General features: G+C 32.6%; 2 protein-coding genes across 3 annotated transcripts; both read right to left on the bottom strand.

The window, feature by feature from the left end:
* Positions 1-534: 534 nt before the first annotated feature.
* LOC145328700 (uncharacterized) lies at positions 535-4,099 on the bottom strand. The gene is made up of 6 exons (XM_080172502.1): positions 4,034-4,099; positions 3,417-3,476; positions 2,232-2,297; positions 1,819-1,881; positions 1,313-1,367; positions 535-1,031 (listed from the first exon to the last, which is right to left on the bottom strand). The coding sequence occupies exons 1-6, from the start codon at positions 4,079-4,081 to the stop codon at positions 952-954; spliced, it is 372 nt and encodes a 123-aa protein (XP_080028628.1). The 5' UTR covers positions 4,082-4,099; the 3' UTR covers positions 535-951.
* LOC145328699 (uncharacterized) lies at positions 4,062-9,299 on the bottom strand. Of its 2 annotated transcripts, XM_080172500.1 has the most exons (7): positions 9,231-9,299; positions 8,705-8,764; positions 7,218-7,283; positions 6,756-6,821; positions 5,833-5,887; positions 5,265-5,404; positions 5,079-5,219 (listed from the first exon to the last, which is right to left on the bottom strand). In XM_080172500.1, exons 1-6 carry the CDS (start codon positions 9,276-9,278, stop codon positions 5,310-5,312), a joined length of 390 nt encoding a protein of 129 aa, XP_080028626.1. In that variant the 5' UTR covers positions 9,279-9,299; the 3' UTR covers positions 5,079-5,219; positions 5,265-5,309. The 2 variants fall into 2 exon arrangements, with proteins under 2 accessions (XP_080028625.1, XP_080028626.1); XM_080172499.1 differs by having other exon boundaries at positions 4,062-5,404.
* Positions 9,300-17,674: the final 8,375 nt, after the last annotated feature.

The following is a 17,674-nucleotide window of genomic DNA, read 5'->3' as shown; positions in this document are numbered from 1 at the left end:
TACATTTATCTGATATGTATATCAAAATCAAAAACAACTATTTTCTTTAGATTTTCATACTTTGCAAAAATGTCTTAGTTACTTTTTGCACTATATTTCCTCTAAAAAGGATTCTATATCTGATTTTTACGTTTAGGATGATAGATTTTATGCCAATTATTGTGTTTACATCAAGAAAAAACACATTTTTTGTTCCTATACCTTTTTTTATCATAAATTTTGAGAAACTGCTTTTTTCATATATAGGGTGAAAAAAGTAACACTAAAGAAATTTTTTTTGCCTTAAGTATGTTCTCAACTTATAGATAAACATATTTCATAAAAGATTTATTTATAAATAAGTCATTTAAGGCAAGAAATTAATTTTGCAAATTAACATTGCAGATTTTTGCAAATAACTTGCAAATATGATTTCTGCGGATTTTCTAATTTACATATGCGTTTTCTATGTATATTCCTCTTTCCAAAAATACCTCACTTGTCAAGATTGGATAAAAAAATCTTTGTGGTCGAGATTCCATAACTGTGCATAAATAGCATAAAAAGATTTATTACAAATTTAATGTACACAGTACATATTAACAAAATATCAAAATATATCTTTACATTTATAAGGCACATTTTTGAGGTATTAAAGAATATAGATGCTGTGAGAATTGGTGCAAAAAATATGACGTAACAAAAAAAATTAGCCAATGAATGGCAATGGTAGTGGCCGCCATTGGTCAATAACGGCCTCTCATTGGCTAATTTTTTTTGTTACGTCATATTTTTTGCACCAATTCTCACAGCATCTTTAATACAATAATTGCATTTTTGGTGCATTTAAAAGAAATCAAAATGTTATCTATTAACGTAATACATAATTTTGTTCAGTGTTAACAGATCAATTTAGCACCATAAGCAAGCGGGCGGTCAAATTAACCCATGTGAAGTGGTCACACCGCGCCATTAGGAAGATACCATGCCGTCCAATTTTTCTTTAAGAGACACCATGCTTACATGTCCCAATGCGGCGAGGGCAATGTTCACTGAAAAAAATTATCTTATTATATAAATTAGTAATATTTTTGTCTTACTAACCGCTTAACCGATATGGTTCTCCTTTACAGTGAAGCTTCAGCTCCAGGGAAGGTTTACAACTGTTTTGGTGGAGGTTATCTCCATCCTCTTAAGAAAAAATCGCCAATAGAAAAAATTATCCCACCACCAAAAAAATTGTAAAGCAACATTTTTCCACTGATCTGACGGACTGAAGGACGGACATACAAAGTAATAGAGTAGCTGCGCTGCTAAAATATTGGATACTTACAGATAAAAATGTTGAAACATGAAATTGTTGTCCATTTTGCTACCATCTCACATTTCTATACAACAAAATGTATTATTAGAAAAGGGGGCTTTATATAGAGTAACTTCTCTATTAACTAGAAAAATATATGACTGCATAACTTTTATAAAAAAAAGTTTTAAAATTTATCAAAAATCTTTAAAAATCTTAATATTATGATTCAAAACATAACCAAGAGCTATATAGAATATAAAAACGTATAAAGTGTCACCTAAAGTTATTACAATCCTATCACAGGCTTGGAAATTTAAATTTTAAACTAATGCCCACAAAAATGTGACAATTAGACCAGAAACACCAAAGATAGGTGAAAAATTTAAAAAAAAGCTACTTGTCCTTTAATCTATAGAAACAAAAATCTTTTAGATACAAGCTGATATAAGGCTGCTTAAAAGCAGTCAGATGTTTATACTTAAAAAATTTGATTTATAATTATAGAGTAGCTTTGCTAATAAAAAAACACAAACCTTTAGACTGTCTTTTTTTGTACTGAGAACCAGACCAGCAACTACTGTAATAAGACACCAAACCTTGACAAAAACACAAGATTTCAAAGAAATTTTATCCAATTTATCTTTATAATAAAGTATTAGGATGTTTGTCTGTTTGTTTATTTCTACTGTGGATCTCGCTCTCCATAAATAGGCTACTGACTCTCTGGATCCAGTGCATGGTTGGCATTAGAGAAGGAGGGGACATTGGGCTGTTCGTTGATTGGAAATTTATTGAATTTTGATTGGTTGATTCATTAATTTCACTGTTCAACCGTTTCGACCACTAATCTTCATCAACAGAAAGGTTACTTTGTGTATGATCATTTGGGACGTCAATCAATTTATTGGCCATTGTCTTATTCCTTTAGATCCCTGGTTTTACTTACCTCAGAACAAAGTGCTGCAATAGCAACCCCGCGTATGGCATCTTCATACTCAATTTGCCCAGACATCTTCAAAATAAAATGGCAATTAAAATCATAGCCGTAATAGTTAATTATCGCATCGTATTATAGACATCTTTCCGCGGGTATCAAAATTATAGTATGAAAACCTGTATTGTTTGCTTCCATTAGCCAAAGTCCCGTGTTAACAACAATTAGTATTAATTTTATGGTTTTTATTTTACTCTTCGTGGAAAATTGTTTGTAATACGATGCTTAACATGATAATTAAATATTGCTAATTCAGTGGATTTTAAGCGGTTTCGAAGCAATACTGGAATAGTTAATTTCTCGTATCGTATTATAAACGGCTTTCCGCGGATATAGAGTGTACAATTATAAGATTAAAACTAGTTTTTTTAGCCCCGAGGTGCCGGAGGCACTGGCTAAAAAAACTGGTTTTAATCTTATGATTGTACATTTCTATATTCGTAGAAAGCTGGATATAATACGATGCTAGACATGGTTTTTTCGTATGGATGAGAACCGGTTCCTATCCACCGGATTCGAATGAATACGAGAAAAAATATTCATCTCTGAATTTTAAGTGTGTATATTTGCATTGAGCACTATTATTCAAAACATAAGATTGCATGAAAAAATGAAAAGAAATTTTTACACACACCCCTCCCCCCACAAAAAAAATTTAAGTGCCCATAAAAAAATGACGTCATACTGGCCTACTTTTGGTCAATTACTTTGTATACTGGCCTGTTATTAGTAATTTAGTCTGTGTATTAAGCAATCATTGGTCATTTGTACTGTATGACGTCTTTTTTATAGGCACTTTAAAGAGCTTCAACCCCAACCCCCACAAAAAATCTAGAAAAGGGATGGGGGAGGGGGATGTAAAAATGCAAGAGTATGAAAAGAAACACGAAAATATTTATTTATCAGATCGTATTATGTACAGATTTCCGCAGATGTAAAAAATATACAATTTAAAGATTAAAACCAGTTTTGTTAGACCCGAGATGCCGAGAATTTAATATTATCAATGTATATTTTTATATCCGTAGAAAACTGGATATAATACGTTATGTTACATGATGTTTCAGTGTGGCTATGAACCGGTTCTTAACCACCGGATAGTAATCGATTTCGTAGCCATACTGAAAAAAAGTTTACCTGTACGGTATATGAGACCATATAGGAATTGGCACATATGCAGGCAAGAATAACCAGCGCCTAAAATTCATTAAAATCTTTTATAGTAGCGAAGTTACTCTATAATTCACTTTGTCTGCCCATCAGTCCGTCCGTAACGCTATGGTTGCTATTTAAGAGAGTCAGCTAAAGTTTTTTGGTTTTAAAATTTGTTTATATATTAAATCAAGTATTTGGGACAATTGCTTAATTTTCAAACCAACAGATTGAATAACAGCGTATAGAGTGTCCAATAAAAAATGACGCCATACAATACAAATGACCAATGCAATGATAGGCCAATATACAATTTACCATTTGCCAATTACAATGTATACTGGCCTATCATTGGTCATTTGTATTGTATAACGTCATTTTTATTGGACACTATACACTGTTTCATAGAACTATTTTTTAGTAAATGATCAGGGCTGGATCTTTAAATCATTTCAATGGTGCGCCAAATCGGGGTGAGCCAACTTTTCACCAATGAGAGCACAGCATTTTACGAAATGCCGCGCTGTGATTGGCTGAAATTCGGCGCACCCCGATTCGGCGCACCATTGAAATGATTTAAAGATCCAGCTCAGAAGACTTACGGCAGCTACGTTCTTTCTCTGATCATACTTGGCCAGATCAATATCCATTTTTAGTTTAGAAGATTTTTTTCTGAAATATGAAATATAATGTCTTTTTGTTTTGAGAATCTAATCTTTTTCCAGAGGAAATAGACCCTGCTATAGCTCAAATGGGCCAACAAAAAAATTTTTGGTCCCATTAGAAAATTATTACACATTTAATTTTTCAGACGAAAATTTCTTTTCTTTAAAAGTACAAGTTTTATTCTGCCTATTAACTAATAACATATTATTGTTATTATTTCAATTATTACATATAAAAAAAAGTATGTCATGTACACGGTACAAATAAAGAATAGTAATTTATCGCATCATATTATAGACAACTTTCCGCGGATGGTAAATTGAAAGATTATGAGTTCAATTACAGTTTTGTTTTCCCCGAAGTGCCGAGGGCCTTGGCTAACAATACTAGTATTAATATTATGAGTTTACATTTTATTATTCCTAGAAATATCTATAAGACTATACGATACATGATTTTTCAGTACGGCTAAAAACCGGTTCTAATCCAACGGATATTGATCGGTTTGAAAGAAATACTGGAAATTACATTAACATTAATACATTACATCAGGGTAGGGTGCATTAACAGTTACTAATCTATGGGACAGCAGAAAGTGTTATATGTGACGTCATAAAAAAAGTCTACATCCACCTCTTTTTTAGGGGTTTCCTTTCCCATTTTTTCTCTCTTCCGTCCGTTTTAGACCTATTTTTATGACATCAAACATGACACTTTCCGCTGTCCCCTAAACTTTTAGTTTTGTTTGAGGTAATTTAGTGTTCATATCAAATGATAATCTCTTTGGAAAGACCAATTTTTGATTTTCAAAAAAATTATAAATATTTGAAATGTTATTGTAGTGCTCTAGTTGTAAATATAATTAGTTTTTTTGCTATTCGATTTTGAATACATTAAATTGCATTTTTAAGCTCACTGTAAAAAAATATTTTATTTATTCTGCCTGATTTTTTTTATTGCTTTGTGATAATTTTTTACGGTGTATGAAGATCATTTTTGCACATATAACACATAAACTAGAAGCTGCTTGTATTGCCCAATAACAATAACGTCATATAATACAAATGACCAATGATAGGCCAATATACATTGTAATTGACCAATGGTAAAATGAATACTGGCCTATCATTGGTTATTTGTAATGTATGACGTCATTTTTTATTAGACACTGTAAGCTGCTTCACCAAAACGGCGGACAAACGTCCGCTCTGATTAATTGGCAGCTGAGGATACATCCACCATGCCGTCAATCTTTTCTCTGAGAGCCACCATGCTCAAATGCCCCAAAACGGCTGCGGCAATATTCACTGAAATAAAAATCAAATTTGAAATATTGTTAAAAATACCCAATTTATAAACCAAAATTAGCAAGGATGACAACATCCATAAAAGTTTATAAAGCAGCAAAACAAATACAATTTCCCCTCACAGCGTAGCGTTACGGCTAGACCAGCTGCCGGACGGACAGACAGACAAAGTGAGTTATAAAGGGATAAGACAATGACCGACAAACTGATGTACATCCCCAATGATGAAACATAAAATTAACCCTTCAATAAATTACAATTAGTGGTTGAAACGTTTGGACACTCAACTTAATGAACCATTAATAGTCTCCAAAGTTGTTAAGCCAACAAAAAAGAAACCTTTATTATAAAACTATAGGGACTAGTGTAATAAACTTGCCCAATGTCCCCCCCCCCCTCCCTCTCCCTGATTAATAAATGATACTCACAACAGAAAATGGAGAGACCAGAATGTACAGTCCAGGTGGCAACCATCTCCAGTTTCTAAAATCAACAAGGATGACAAGATCCATAAGAAGCGAAGCACATGTTTTAAGATAAGGACAAGGTGATTTGAAGTCATTTGTTAGCTAGGAATAGATTTCTTAGTCACGAAATCACGAATCACGAAACCTTTCTCGCGTATTTTTATATTGCTTTAATATTTATATTTTGTATCATGATTGACAGACTGACGGTTAAAGTAAATTACATACTGGGTGCTCAGAACAACGGAAATTTAAATTTTTATATATGATCCAAAAATTTTTGAAAATTGGTCAAAAAATATCGGTCTAAAGCTTTAGTCTATTTAGTAATTTGTTATAATTAATCAAAAGTTAATTTTATAACTTATTCACACGTAAACACAAACTCACATATACACACACACACGTACACAGTTTTAGCTTTATTTCTAGAAAAATAGTAGTTGAAAGGGGGAGAATTTTTCGAGGTATATCAAGTTATAAAAAGCGGAGGAGTGGGGGGGGGGCGAGGTGAAAGTTACACTTGAAAAAATCTTCAAAATCTTCAAATCTAACGAGAACCAATACAAAAATAACTTTGGTATGTTAGTGTTTATTTAGAATATACGACACCCCCCCCCCCCCTAACGTTTGTCAATCTCAATGATTATTAATAACCCCTGTGAGAAGAACCAACACCCCTCCCCTCTAACTTTAAATAGCCCTCAATTAGAAAGAAATAAAAATCAGGGAAGCTAATCCTGTCATAAAAGTGTTCTTTAAAAAAAGACAAAACAATTTATAATAAATAAAAATTTAAATGTTACTTTTTTATTTTCCTATCCGCATATGATTATCTGTAGATATAAATTTAGCACTGAATAGCCTGAGCAAAAAAAACTCACCTTTTGATGCTCTTTTTTCTCCATATGCATGCACAACGAAGCAATGATTGTTCCAAGAGCCCATATCTAAAAATATTGCAATATTAAAGTAAAAAAGGATGCTTTCTTTAAAATACCTGTTAAGCATTGCCCCCCCCCCCCCCCACCCTTAATATCGAAAATAATTAAAAATAAAGAATTTCTTTGCGAAAGCTATAAGGAAAACCATGAATCTGTAGTACCCTAACCCTGTACGGCTACCCAGTACACAATGTAACCCAACCTAACCTGTCCTAAAGTAATAAACAAAACAAAAAAAGGAAAAAACTCACCCCCTATTTTCAATTTATTTAAATTATTATTGTATATTTTATATTCATAGAAAACTGGATATAATACGAAATGAAACATGATTTTTCAGAAACGGTTCTAATCCCGCGGATATTAATCAGTTTCTAAGCCATACTGGAAAACTATTCTTACCTCTGAAAAGATGGCGGCTCCGCATACACCTTTGATAGCATCCACATACTCTATGTGGTCTTCCATCTAATAAATAAAATGGATCATAGAAAGAAACGAAGTAGCGGGGTTTTATCGCATTTTCACAGTAGCTTTTCTCCCATTTATAGACCCTGTGGGTAACTCTAACCCTGCGGGGTATTAATTTATATTATCAAAAGTTACTATGAAAATACGACGAAAAACCCTACTTCGTTTTCTTTCCATGATAAAATTAAACATATATGGTTAAGTCCAAAGTAGTAAACTTTCGTCACAGGTTAATTATGTAAAAGATTGTCTACAGTTCCAAGGGATCTAAAGGGATAACAAAATGGCTGATAAATTGATGTATATCCCCAATGGTGATACACAAAATTACCCCTTCTGTAGATTGCAATCATTGGTTGAAACGTTTGGACACTAAATGAACCAAGCAGTCAATTTTAATGAGGTTGTTAGGCCATCCAAAAAGAAAACGTTACTAAGTTTTAAGACTTTGGGGACTAGAGCCCAATGTCCCCTCCCTCCCTGGTAGTATCCTATAGATGCTTATTCGTATGGGAATCTTTTCTTAAAATCAGCTGTCTTTCTTGAATAGCAGCCGAGAATTCACAATTTCCCCAATGCATTACGGAATGACAGATGGACATATAAGAATAAGTCATATTTTTTAGATAAAATTCATGAAAAGATTAGGCTTAAAATTCTTTTTAGCTTTAATTTATAACACAAAGAGAATACCCCTCCCCCCTAAAAAAAATCTAAAATGCAAATAATTAGGTTGATCAAATCTAGTTCATTACCTCTTGGGGCAAAGCCCCTAGAGGCTAGTGGCGAAGCCGATAAAATAATGTAAAGTATGACAAGGTCAAAAAATATTCTCTTTCAATTTTATACATATAACCTAAAATATTGAGTATAATTTACCCCCGGGCAAAATTTATATCAAGAATTGTATTAATATATAAAAAGATTTTTTTATATATATATATTTAGGGTTGGTTTGTACGTATAGATCGAATAGCTCGTATCGTTAGTTTAGGCATGTTAGAATAGTCATATTGATTTTAAATGATGCTGATTCCTTTAATAGTTTTCAGACTCAACAAAACTGTAAAACGACAATAGGATACATGATTTTTCAGTATTGCTCAGAACAGGTTCTAATCCAGCGGATATTAATCAGTTTCTTAGCCAAACTGTTATATTTATTTATCAAATCGTATTATATTCGGCTTTCCGCGGATATAAAAATAAAAAATTATAAAAATTAAAACAAGTTTTCATAGCCCCGCGTGGCCTAAGGCCCGGTATAAGAAAACTAATTAATTTTATGATTTTTATTTAAATATACGTGGAAAGTTGTCTGTAATATGATACAATACATGATTTTCAGTATTGCACAGAACCGGTTCTAATCCTGCGGATATTAACCGGTTTCGTATCCGCAGTGTAAAATTGTCTACCTGAACAGCATATGAGATCATGTAGGCATTTGCAGTCAGACATGCAAACAGCACGAGGGCCTAAATTTTTTTTAGAATTTAATACAAGAAAGCAGGCTAAAAATAGCAAAAAACTATCCTAAGACTTAAATTCTAAAATAAAATAACCTAAAAATATCCCGGGACCTATGTTGAGCTTCCCTAAAATGGAGAACTTAATCGGTTTAGTAGTTATTGAAATCTTAAACTTCAGACAAAAACGTTACTACTTTTTATCATAGGATAAGTAGCTACCTAAAACTGTACTTTGCCTCAAAATAGTCAAAAATAATATTATAATCAAGGACTTCTGATTTGTTAGCCCTGAGATACGGAAGGTACGGGCTAACAAAACTGGTTTTTAATATTATGATCTTTCATTTTTATATTTGTAGGAAACTGGACATAATATATGCTATACATTATTTTTCACAGTGGCTGAAAATCGGTTCTTATCCACCATTGGTTTCGAAGCCATGCAGAAAAAAAATATAAAAAAAATACTTACAGTTGCGACGTTCTTTCTGTGGTTGTATGTGTTAATATTAATATCCATTTTTGGTTTAGGCGATTTTATTCTGAAATTTTATTATAATGTTTTTTGACACTTGCTTTTTTATTTTACTAGCGGCTTCGCCCCTAGCCTCTAGGGGCTTTGCCCCAAGAGGTTTAATCAAACCAATTTTTCGTATTTTAGATTTAAAAGAAAAATTATAGAAAAAAATTTATGGGGGGGGGAAATTTTTTTTGTTTGATGAAGGGTAGTCGACCCCACTATTTTAATTTTAGTTTTAAAAAAAATTGGGTGGGGGAGCGGGGGATATTTTTCATTTTTTGGGGGGGTTGGGGATGTCCCACCCCCTCAAGAAAATAGTTATGAACCTTCCCGGGACCTATGAGAAGCTACCCTGTAAAGGAGAACCCGATCGGTACAGCGGTTAGCGAGATCCTTCGCTACAAACAAACAGACAGACAAACAAAAAGACAAACAAACAAACATCGTTCTACTTTGTATTATAGATTGTATACTAGCGGATGCTCCCCTAGCATATCGGGGCTCTATATTCGAAGGGATATGGAAAGGCAGAAAAATAGCATAAAACCATACATACCCAGGCTTATTTATAAAAATAAAATAGCCTAAAACATCTTAGGACCTGTAGGAGGTTTCAGTGTAAAAGAGAACCATATCAACGCAACGGATAGCAAGATCCTTTGCTAAAGACAAAAAACTTATTACTTTATATAATAGGATTATGCTAGCGGCTCTGCTCCTTGCGTTGAAGCTGAGAACAAATTTTAAAACTTTCCTCCCCCCCTCAAAAGCCCCAGCCGGCCTCTAGGGGCGTAACCATTAGATTTTTTTTATAAAGGGTGGACCATTTGCACGTACTTGGGGGGGGGGGGGGGGGTCATTTTACTTTTTTTCAATTGAAAATATTATTAAACTATTTTGTTTTCCCCAAAGTTAAAATGCATAACAAAGAATTGTTTGTTTGATTTTAAAAAGAACTTTTTATTTTATTTATTTATTAATGTTTTATTTTTTAACTTCTTAAAGAATATACTATCGGTTGCGCCCCTAAGATACAGATGTTTAGAATTCGAAGGGGATAGGAAAGGGCATAAAAACAGCCTAAAACCATATTAGAGCCTATGTAAAGCTTTCCTAAAATTAAGAACTCAATCGGTTCAGAAAAAAACCTTACTACTTAATTAGGATTTCTTTAAATTAATATTAACAGAAAAACATCTCTACACAGGGATCTTAAGGGATAAGACAATATGGACGATAAATTGATGTACATCCTTTGATATGACAAACAAAATTATCCTCTCTGTACAAAAAAATTATTAAAGATTGAAAACTTGCTTGTTTAAACCAACCAATCACCTTGTTTAAATAGACAAATGTCGTGGCTGACACAAAATCGACTGCTAAAACTTTAAATAAAAAATTTTTGACATTAACTTATGCAGATTAAATTGTTTTCTCTTCAAGTGGGCATGAGTGACATAAAATCGACAGTCTACTAATATTAAAAATGCATATTTATGTTGATGAAATAACAACACACAGGTTTTGCAGGGTATTCGTCACGGATCTAAAAGGATAAGACAATAACTAATAAATTGATGTACATCCCCAATATTGATAATAACAAAATCACCCCTTTTGTAGATAAAATTAGTGGTTGAAACGTTTGAACACTTAACCCAATGAGCCAACCTATGAAAATTCACTATAGTTCCCAAAATCGTTAAGATAAAAAAAACGTTATTATAAAAACTTTGGGGACTACACTGTATCAAACAATTTAAGCCCACAATCTCCTCTCTCTCTGATTCGTTGTAAACTTTATAATTTTGCGCCTAAAACACTAATGAAACGTTCTAGACATATGTTATTTATAGATTTGCAGTCAAGCCGTTTAGGAAATCTTAATTAACAATAACTTGCTGATAACTTTAAAGATCTAAATGTTTTATTGGTATATTAGATTTAACGATGTTTTATATATATAAATGGCCTTGTGTATAACAATTTAATAACAATCTATCATGAATGTGATTAGTTATTGCCCTAACAGGCTTAGGTGTACTGAATAACTCTATAACTAACAAATATGCCATTTTTTCTCATGTCTCAAATCTACCTTAACAAACTTTTAATGTCCGTCTATTTTTCCCCCATTCCCCACCATTTAATTCCCCCTCTGTCTTACTTTCCCTTCGTTATGAGAATCCTTACCCACACCCCCTTTAGGTATATGACGTAAAATTGTTACAAGAGTGAGTAAAACGCAATTTCTGCTAATTTTCCTTCCCTCCTCCACCGTGGTGTGTTGCCTTTCTCCCCTTCCCACATTTTTCTTACAAACCAAGCGTAACGATAAATATAAACATTAGATAAAAAAAATACTTTTTTATTTAGGTATTCTTAAAAGAATTAATATCTTTTTTTTAAATTAAAAATTTAAAGGTAAATATATTGCCCTGTTATGTTCCCTAGAACCTGAGGCTTTATAAATCAAATGAAATGCTTGGGGAAATACCCCCCCGCCCCCCACGTCCTAAATTGCCATGGTCCCCAGTAAATTTCCTATCTGTTCATAATTTTCCTTCCCTATTTTAGATTGCAGCGTTGCTGATGTAGTACACCCCACCCACCTCCGAAAAAAACGCGCTTCACAAAAGTACAATTTTAAGTCAGCATTAATTCATACTGTAAAGTTTTCCTTTAATTTAGCAAATTTATGTAATAGCTGATATTAAAAACAAAGCGATTAATTCTTCATACTAATCTCAATTACTTAGTTCTAAAGATGAAAAAAGCGTATTTAGGATTTTAGCCAAATTTTCACCATGTTTCTTTTGTAAAAAAATACTTTCTATATATACATTGAGGGGTAATTACCCCCAATTTTTCTGAGTGGAAGTAGGTTTAATACCCCCGAAAAAAATTAATGTGTGGTATAATTAACCCTACCCTACCTCGCCCTCTTGGGGTAATGCTAGACAGATTTTGCTATTTTCTTTTTAATTGGCTACACAATTGGACCACTGTACAAAAATATATAACAAACATACATAAATATATAAATTCCAGAACCATTTTCAAACTCTACACACAGAATTTGGTTTAAAATAGATGACAACATCCATAAAATCAAAGCTCAAACTACATTAACAAATATTAACGCTTTTGACACACAAAAATGGACATACTTACTTTTTAGACTTGATTATAGAGATTCTTCGCTTATATTCTTGTGCCCATTCATCTAAGAAATCGACATTACAAAACTTATGTGAATTGAATAAGTACATTAATAAAAGATTGCTCAAAACCCGTCATGTTTAGATTTGACATACTGATACAGAGTCTTGATTATAAAGATGCTAAGCTTTCTAAATCGTACGCAGCGACCCTAATTGAAGAAAACTTGGATTTTTAAAACTTCGCTGTCACAGTAGTGAATGTTTTTTTTGAACCAGAAGTTTGATTGTGTTACTTCTGTTTACCAACTTCTAGAAACCATGCAGTTGTGAGGAGGAGTGGTCTAACCAGGGATAATGCAATGGACGATGAATTATTTTACATCCCTAATGACGATAAAAAAAATTATCACTTCAGTAAATTAAAATCATTGCAGGTTGAAACCTAGAAAACTTCTAGTTGACAACCAACCAATAAAAGTACTCAAAAATACTGAGCCATCGAATAAGATTGCGTGGTTATAAAACCTTGGGTAAATTTGGGTGCAATGTTCTCTCCCTCCCTGGACCATACTTGGAACTTGGAGCACAACACTTCTGAAAGCTTTTTATAAATGTACACTAATTTACCCTGAGGCTATATCATAAAATCAGATGTCGACTAAATTTTATTGTCAATTTATTTTATGAGAAGCTTATAATAATTCTAACACACATAGCTTCTTCTTTTAAACATTTTTTTCCTAACTATATAACTGTACTAGCGGTTGCGCCCCTAGCATCTAGGGGCTCTATATTGGAAGGGCAGAAAAATAGCCTAAAACCATACCCAGACTTATTTTTAAAAAAGTAAATAGCCTGAAACCATCTCAGAGCCTATAAGAGGCTTCACTAAATAGAAGAATCATGTTGGTTCAGCAGTTAGCAAGATCCTTCGATACAGACAAAAAAAAGCTTATTACTTTATATTATAGGATATTTAGGTAATTTAGAACATTTATAATTATCTGAATAAAACTATAGGCTACGCCCCTAAAATCTAGGAAAGAGATATTAGTAAAATAACCTAAAACCATCTAAATGACTTATATGAAGCTTCTCTAAAATGGACAAATTAATATGTTTAGTGATTAGCACGATCTTAACAGACAAACAAAAATTCTTACTACTTTTGTTAGTTAATTTTTAACCAATAATTGCAATTGAAAAAATAAGTTTCCTTTGTATGTTGTCATTCTTGTTTACACTCTCAAGTCCATTGATATTTTATAATTTATGTGCAATATTTGTCAAAATTTCACGCAAATTATTGTGCTAAATTATAATTAAATATGCAAAATAAAAAAAAGGTTTGATGGTTAAATTTAGTGAATTAAAATAGCTTTAAAGTTTCAGAGCAAGTTTTTTCTATAATGTGACAATTCATATTGTCTTTCAGTGGTTTCACTTAAAGTGCCTACTCACCCCCCCCCCTTTTCTCCCCCCTATTTTCTACGTATGCCTAAGCACTGCTGGAGGGGAGGGCAGAACCCTAAAGGGGCTACCCTGTTCCCAGTATAACCTAACCTAACATGATGTAAAATACAAACTAACAAAAAAATACCGCTCCAATGTATTTTTGATTTATTTCAATTTAAGAGGCTTAAGATAGGCTGCGTTTTTAAGGCACCGTTCCTACAACCAAAAGTGGCATGTAAAGAAACTATTTCAGTATCTTATCTTATCTTGAAAAAAGTCTGTTTTGTAATCATTTTTGACAGACTTGTGGCAAAATACATGTAATGTTATCGAACATACAAAAAAGTAAAAAAATAACAGAGAGAATATGTGTATTATCATTGTATATTACCATGATGATAAATAAAATTACCACTTTTGTTGAATAAATTGTTGGTTTAAAAGTTTAGTCACCAACATTGAACAAGAATTCAATATACAATATATACAGTGTAGCTTCTCATAGGTCCTGGGAGGGTTTAGAGTTGTTGTGTGGTGGGGGTAACACCACCCTTCCAGGAGAAATTGCCCTATAAAAAAATGATTTATCCGAAAAAGATTATTATTTTGTTGAAAGTAAAATTAAAAATATGGGGTGTTATCAATTTCCTCCTTCCCCATTACTGGATTGCCACTAGAGGCATATTCGCTAGTACCCTATACCCAAGTCATGACATAAAGCCGATTTATAAGGTTAGAAAACATTGATTCTATTAATAAGAAAATTCATCATTATTAAGCTTAGTTTTTGAGATAATGTTTGTAAAATAAATCTGGCACTGATTTCAGAAACAATTAAACATCTACAAGCTAAGACAGATAGACTAGTCAAATATGCAGGACAAGTCGGGCTCTTTGTTAATGTCAAGAAGACTGAAATTATTAATATACCTACAAACCCTGATCAAACTATAACAATAAATGGTGAACAATTGAAACAAAGCAACAAATTCACCTATCTGGGGAGTGTTATCAGCAGTGAAAATGGCTCAAAAGCTGATATTAAAACCAGGATTGATAAGGCTAGGGTTGCTTTCAACAGTCTACACAACGTTTGGAATTCAAAGAAACTTGCTCTGAAAACAAAAATCAGACTTTACAACAGTAATGTGAAATCAGTTCTTCTCTATGGAGCGGAATGCTGGAGAACTGTGAAAACTGAAACAAATCAACTTAATGCATTTCACAATAGCTGCCTAAGAAGAATTTGCAAAATATTCTGGCCAAACAAAATATCAAACCTTGAGCTGTATGCTAAGACCAAGTGCAATAGTATTGAAGCAGAAGTGAAATATAAAAGACTAAGATGGCTAGGACATGTGCTCAGAATGGAACAAAATAGGTTTCCAAAAAAGTGCTTAAAATGGAACCCCACCACTGGTAAACGTAATCGGGGACAACCAAAAATGACCTGGAGGCGGAGCACTGAAAAGGACCTCTTTAATTTGGAATTAACATGGGGAGAAGCTGATAAACTTGCCAAAGACAGCAGGAATTCATGGAGGAACAAGGTGTCCGTATTCTCTGGCCTTCACAGTCAAAAAGAGAGATGCGTCTGATGATGATGAATTCAAAGCAGAATCATAATGTCGTTGTCTTTGCAATTTTATTTAAAAATATAGATAAAGACAAAGGTTGCTTAATAAGGTGTCAAGGAATGATCCTTGTCTACGTATCAGAAATGCTACAGAAAACAAAATTGGGGTATCCATAAAAGCGAAGGTCTGAAATTTGACGGTTGGACAAATGAACATAAACACGTGTATAGTGTCAACAAAAAAAACAGATTATTAATTTAGAAGTGTAAACAAATTGTAAAAACTTGTTACACAATTGCTTAAATACAGGAGCTTGTTTAAGGACATACTAACGTTTTTAAGGATTTTTTTTATAGATATGCCTTGCTTACATTATTTTTGATAGTACTTAAAGGAATCAAAAAGCAGATGACTAGGATATTTTTTATTATACAAAATTTGTTGTAAAACAAAGTAAAAAATCAAAATGGTTTAAATGGACTTTCTGGCAATGATTATAACTGTTACAGGAATCATTATTTGAAATCGATAGATAAGATATTTTATCACACCTACACGATGGTTAGAGCTATCTGTTTAAACAGACAGTCCCAAATCATAGTAAAGCCTTTCTTCAAAACCTGAAAATAATAATCACAAAACCTTTATACTAAGTTTCCCTTAATAACTGGAGACTTTGTACATTTGACATATACAAATCCTAAGATTGTTTTTAAAAGCGAAGCTTTTTTATAATTAGGGTTGGTCCGTCCGTACGTCCGTCGCACACGGATAGCTTCTTTCGTTAATTTAGCCATGTTAGAATTGTCTTATCGATTTCAAACTTTGCATGGTGATTCCTTTAGTAGTTAGGTACGATTTAGAAAGCAACTCTATAATCATTACAAGAATGTCCGTGCGTCCATTTTTAACATGTTGATTTTTTTACTTACCTAACAACAAATTTTTATTTGATCTAATCATCCGATTGATCTGATTTTTGGTATGTTGATTCCTGGGACAACAGAGTATAATGTTATAAGCGAAGCAACTCTATAATCAAGTCCTAAAATTGTAAGTATGTCCATAAACATTATCCTGTATCAAGCAGAATTTCAACAAATTTACTTACAGTTTTGCTTCGACTCTTATACATTTATATTCTGATTATTCAGTTCTGACACTATATAATATATTTTTCAAACCATATACCCTTCCTTTTCTCTTTCTTATTACACAGCCACTTTGACCGCTTCTTCTTTATTTGTTGTTTGGTTGTGTTAAAGTAAAGATCTAAACAGTAGCTGTGAATTTAAAATTTTATTTTTTATGAAATATTTTAACATTTTGACTACTTTTGTTTAATTCTTAATGTTTTTTTTTCATTTTTTTTATGATGTGTTTTCTATTACATATGCGATTGATAATGAAGATTTTTTCTTTGAAATATATTTCGTTATGAAGCAGCAGTATTTACTATTTTATAAATGTTGGGACAGATTTATAACTGTTAAAAGTACTTTATAAGTGTTGTCATCCTTGTTTTAATACTGATTTATATTACGACAAGGTATAGTGTTATCAGAGAAGCATCTCTAGTCATAAAAACGTCAGTATGTCCTTAAACAGTAACATGTATTTAATCAGTTTTGCAACAAATTTACTTACAATTTTGTATAGACAGAAATACATCAATATTCAGTTTATTCAGTTCTTACACTCTACATGTGTTAATGTTCGTTTGTCCTTCCATTTCAGAACTTCACTTTTAAGGATGTTGTCATCCTTGTTTAGTTGCAAAGCATCCACTTTTCAACTGTCTGTCCAGACAGACCCTACCACAATGGGGGAAATTTGATTTCCTTGGATACTATTTAGATAAAACTTCCGATTGTAGTATGTAAAAGTACACTTCTTAAATGAGCATCAAGTATGCAACTTTCTATGTCTATTGGCTATGCTACAAACACTTATTTTAATCATTTATAAGGTTTCGTGATTTTGTAATATTTATCATGTCCTTCTTTCTCTTACTTTTCTCCCCTCAAATTTTGATGACCACTGAATACTGTCAATTTATGACTTTTTTGTGCTACGCTTCTTATGTATGTTGTCATCCTTCATTGTCCCCTCCCTGTATCCCTGGAATACCCCTCCTCCAACATTTAAAACCCATCCTTTCAACCCTTGAAATAAAAAGCTTGGGCGTCTCTGAATG

This window comes from Acartia tonsa, chromosome 9 (genome assembly GCF_053477335.1).
Source record: "Acartia tonsa isolate MP-2025a chromosome 9, ASM5347733v1, whole genome shotgun sequence".
In the NCBI taxonomy this organism is placed as follows: Eukaryota; Metazoa; Arthropoda; class Copepoda; order Calanoida; family Acartiidae; genus Acartia; species Acartia tonsa.
Note: the sequence above shows the minus strand (reverse complement) of the source record. Positions and strands in the feature narration are given on the sequence as shown.

Coding starts and splice junctions, on each gene's coding strand:
- LOC145328699 (XM_080172499.1), bottom strand. CDS start 9,278: ATGGATATTAATATTAACACATACAACCACAGAAAGAACGTCGCAACT. Junction 8,765..9,230: donor ACAGAAAGAACGTCGCAACT/GTAAGTATTTTT, acceptor AAAAAAATTTAG/GCCCTCGTGCTGTTTGCATG. Junction 5,405..5,832: donor TGGTCTCTCCATTTTCTGTT/GTGAGTATCATT, acceptor TTTTTATTTCAG/TGAATATTGCCGCAGCCGTT.
- LOC145328700 (XM_080172502.1), bottom strand. CDS start 4,081: ATGGATATTGATCTGGCCAAGTATGATCAGAGAAAGAACGTAGCTGCC. Junction 3,477..4,033: donor AGAGAAAGAACGTAGCTGCC/GTAAGTCTTCTG, acceptor AATGAATTTTAG/GCGCTGGTTATTCTTGCCTG. Junction 2,298..3,416: donor TGGTCTCATATACCGTACAG/GTAAACTTTTTT, acceptor TTTATTTTGAAG/ATGTCTGGGCAAATTGAGTA.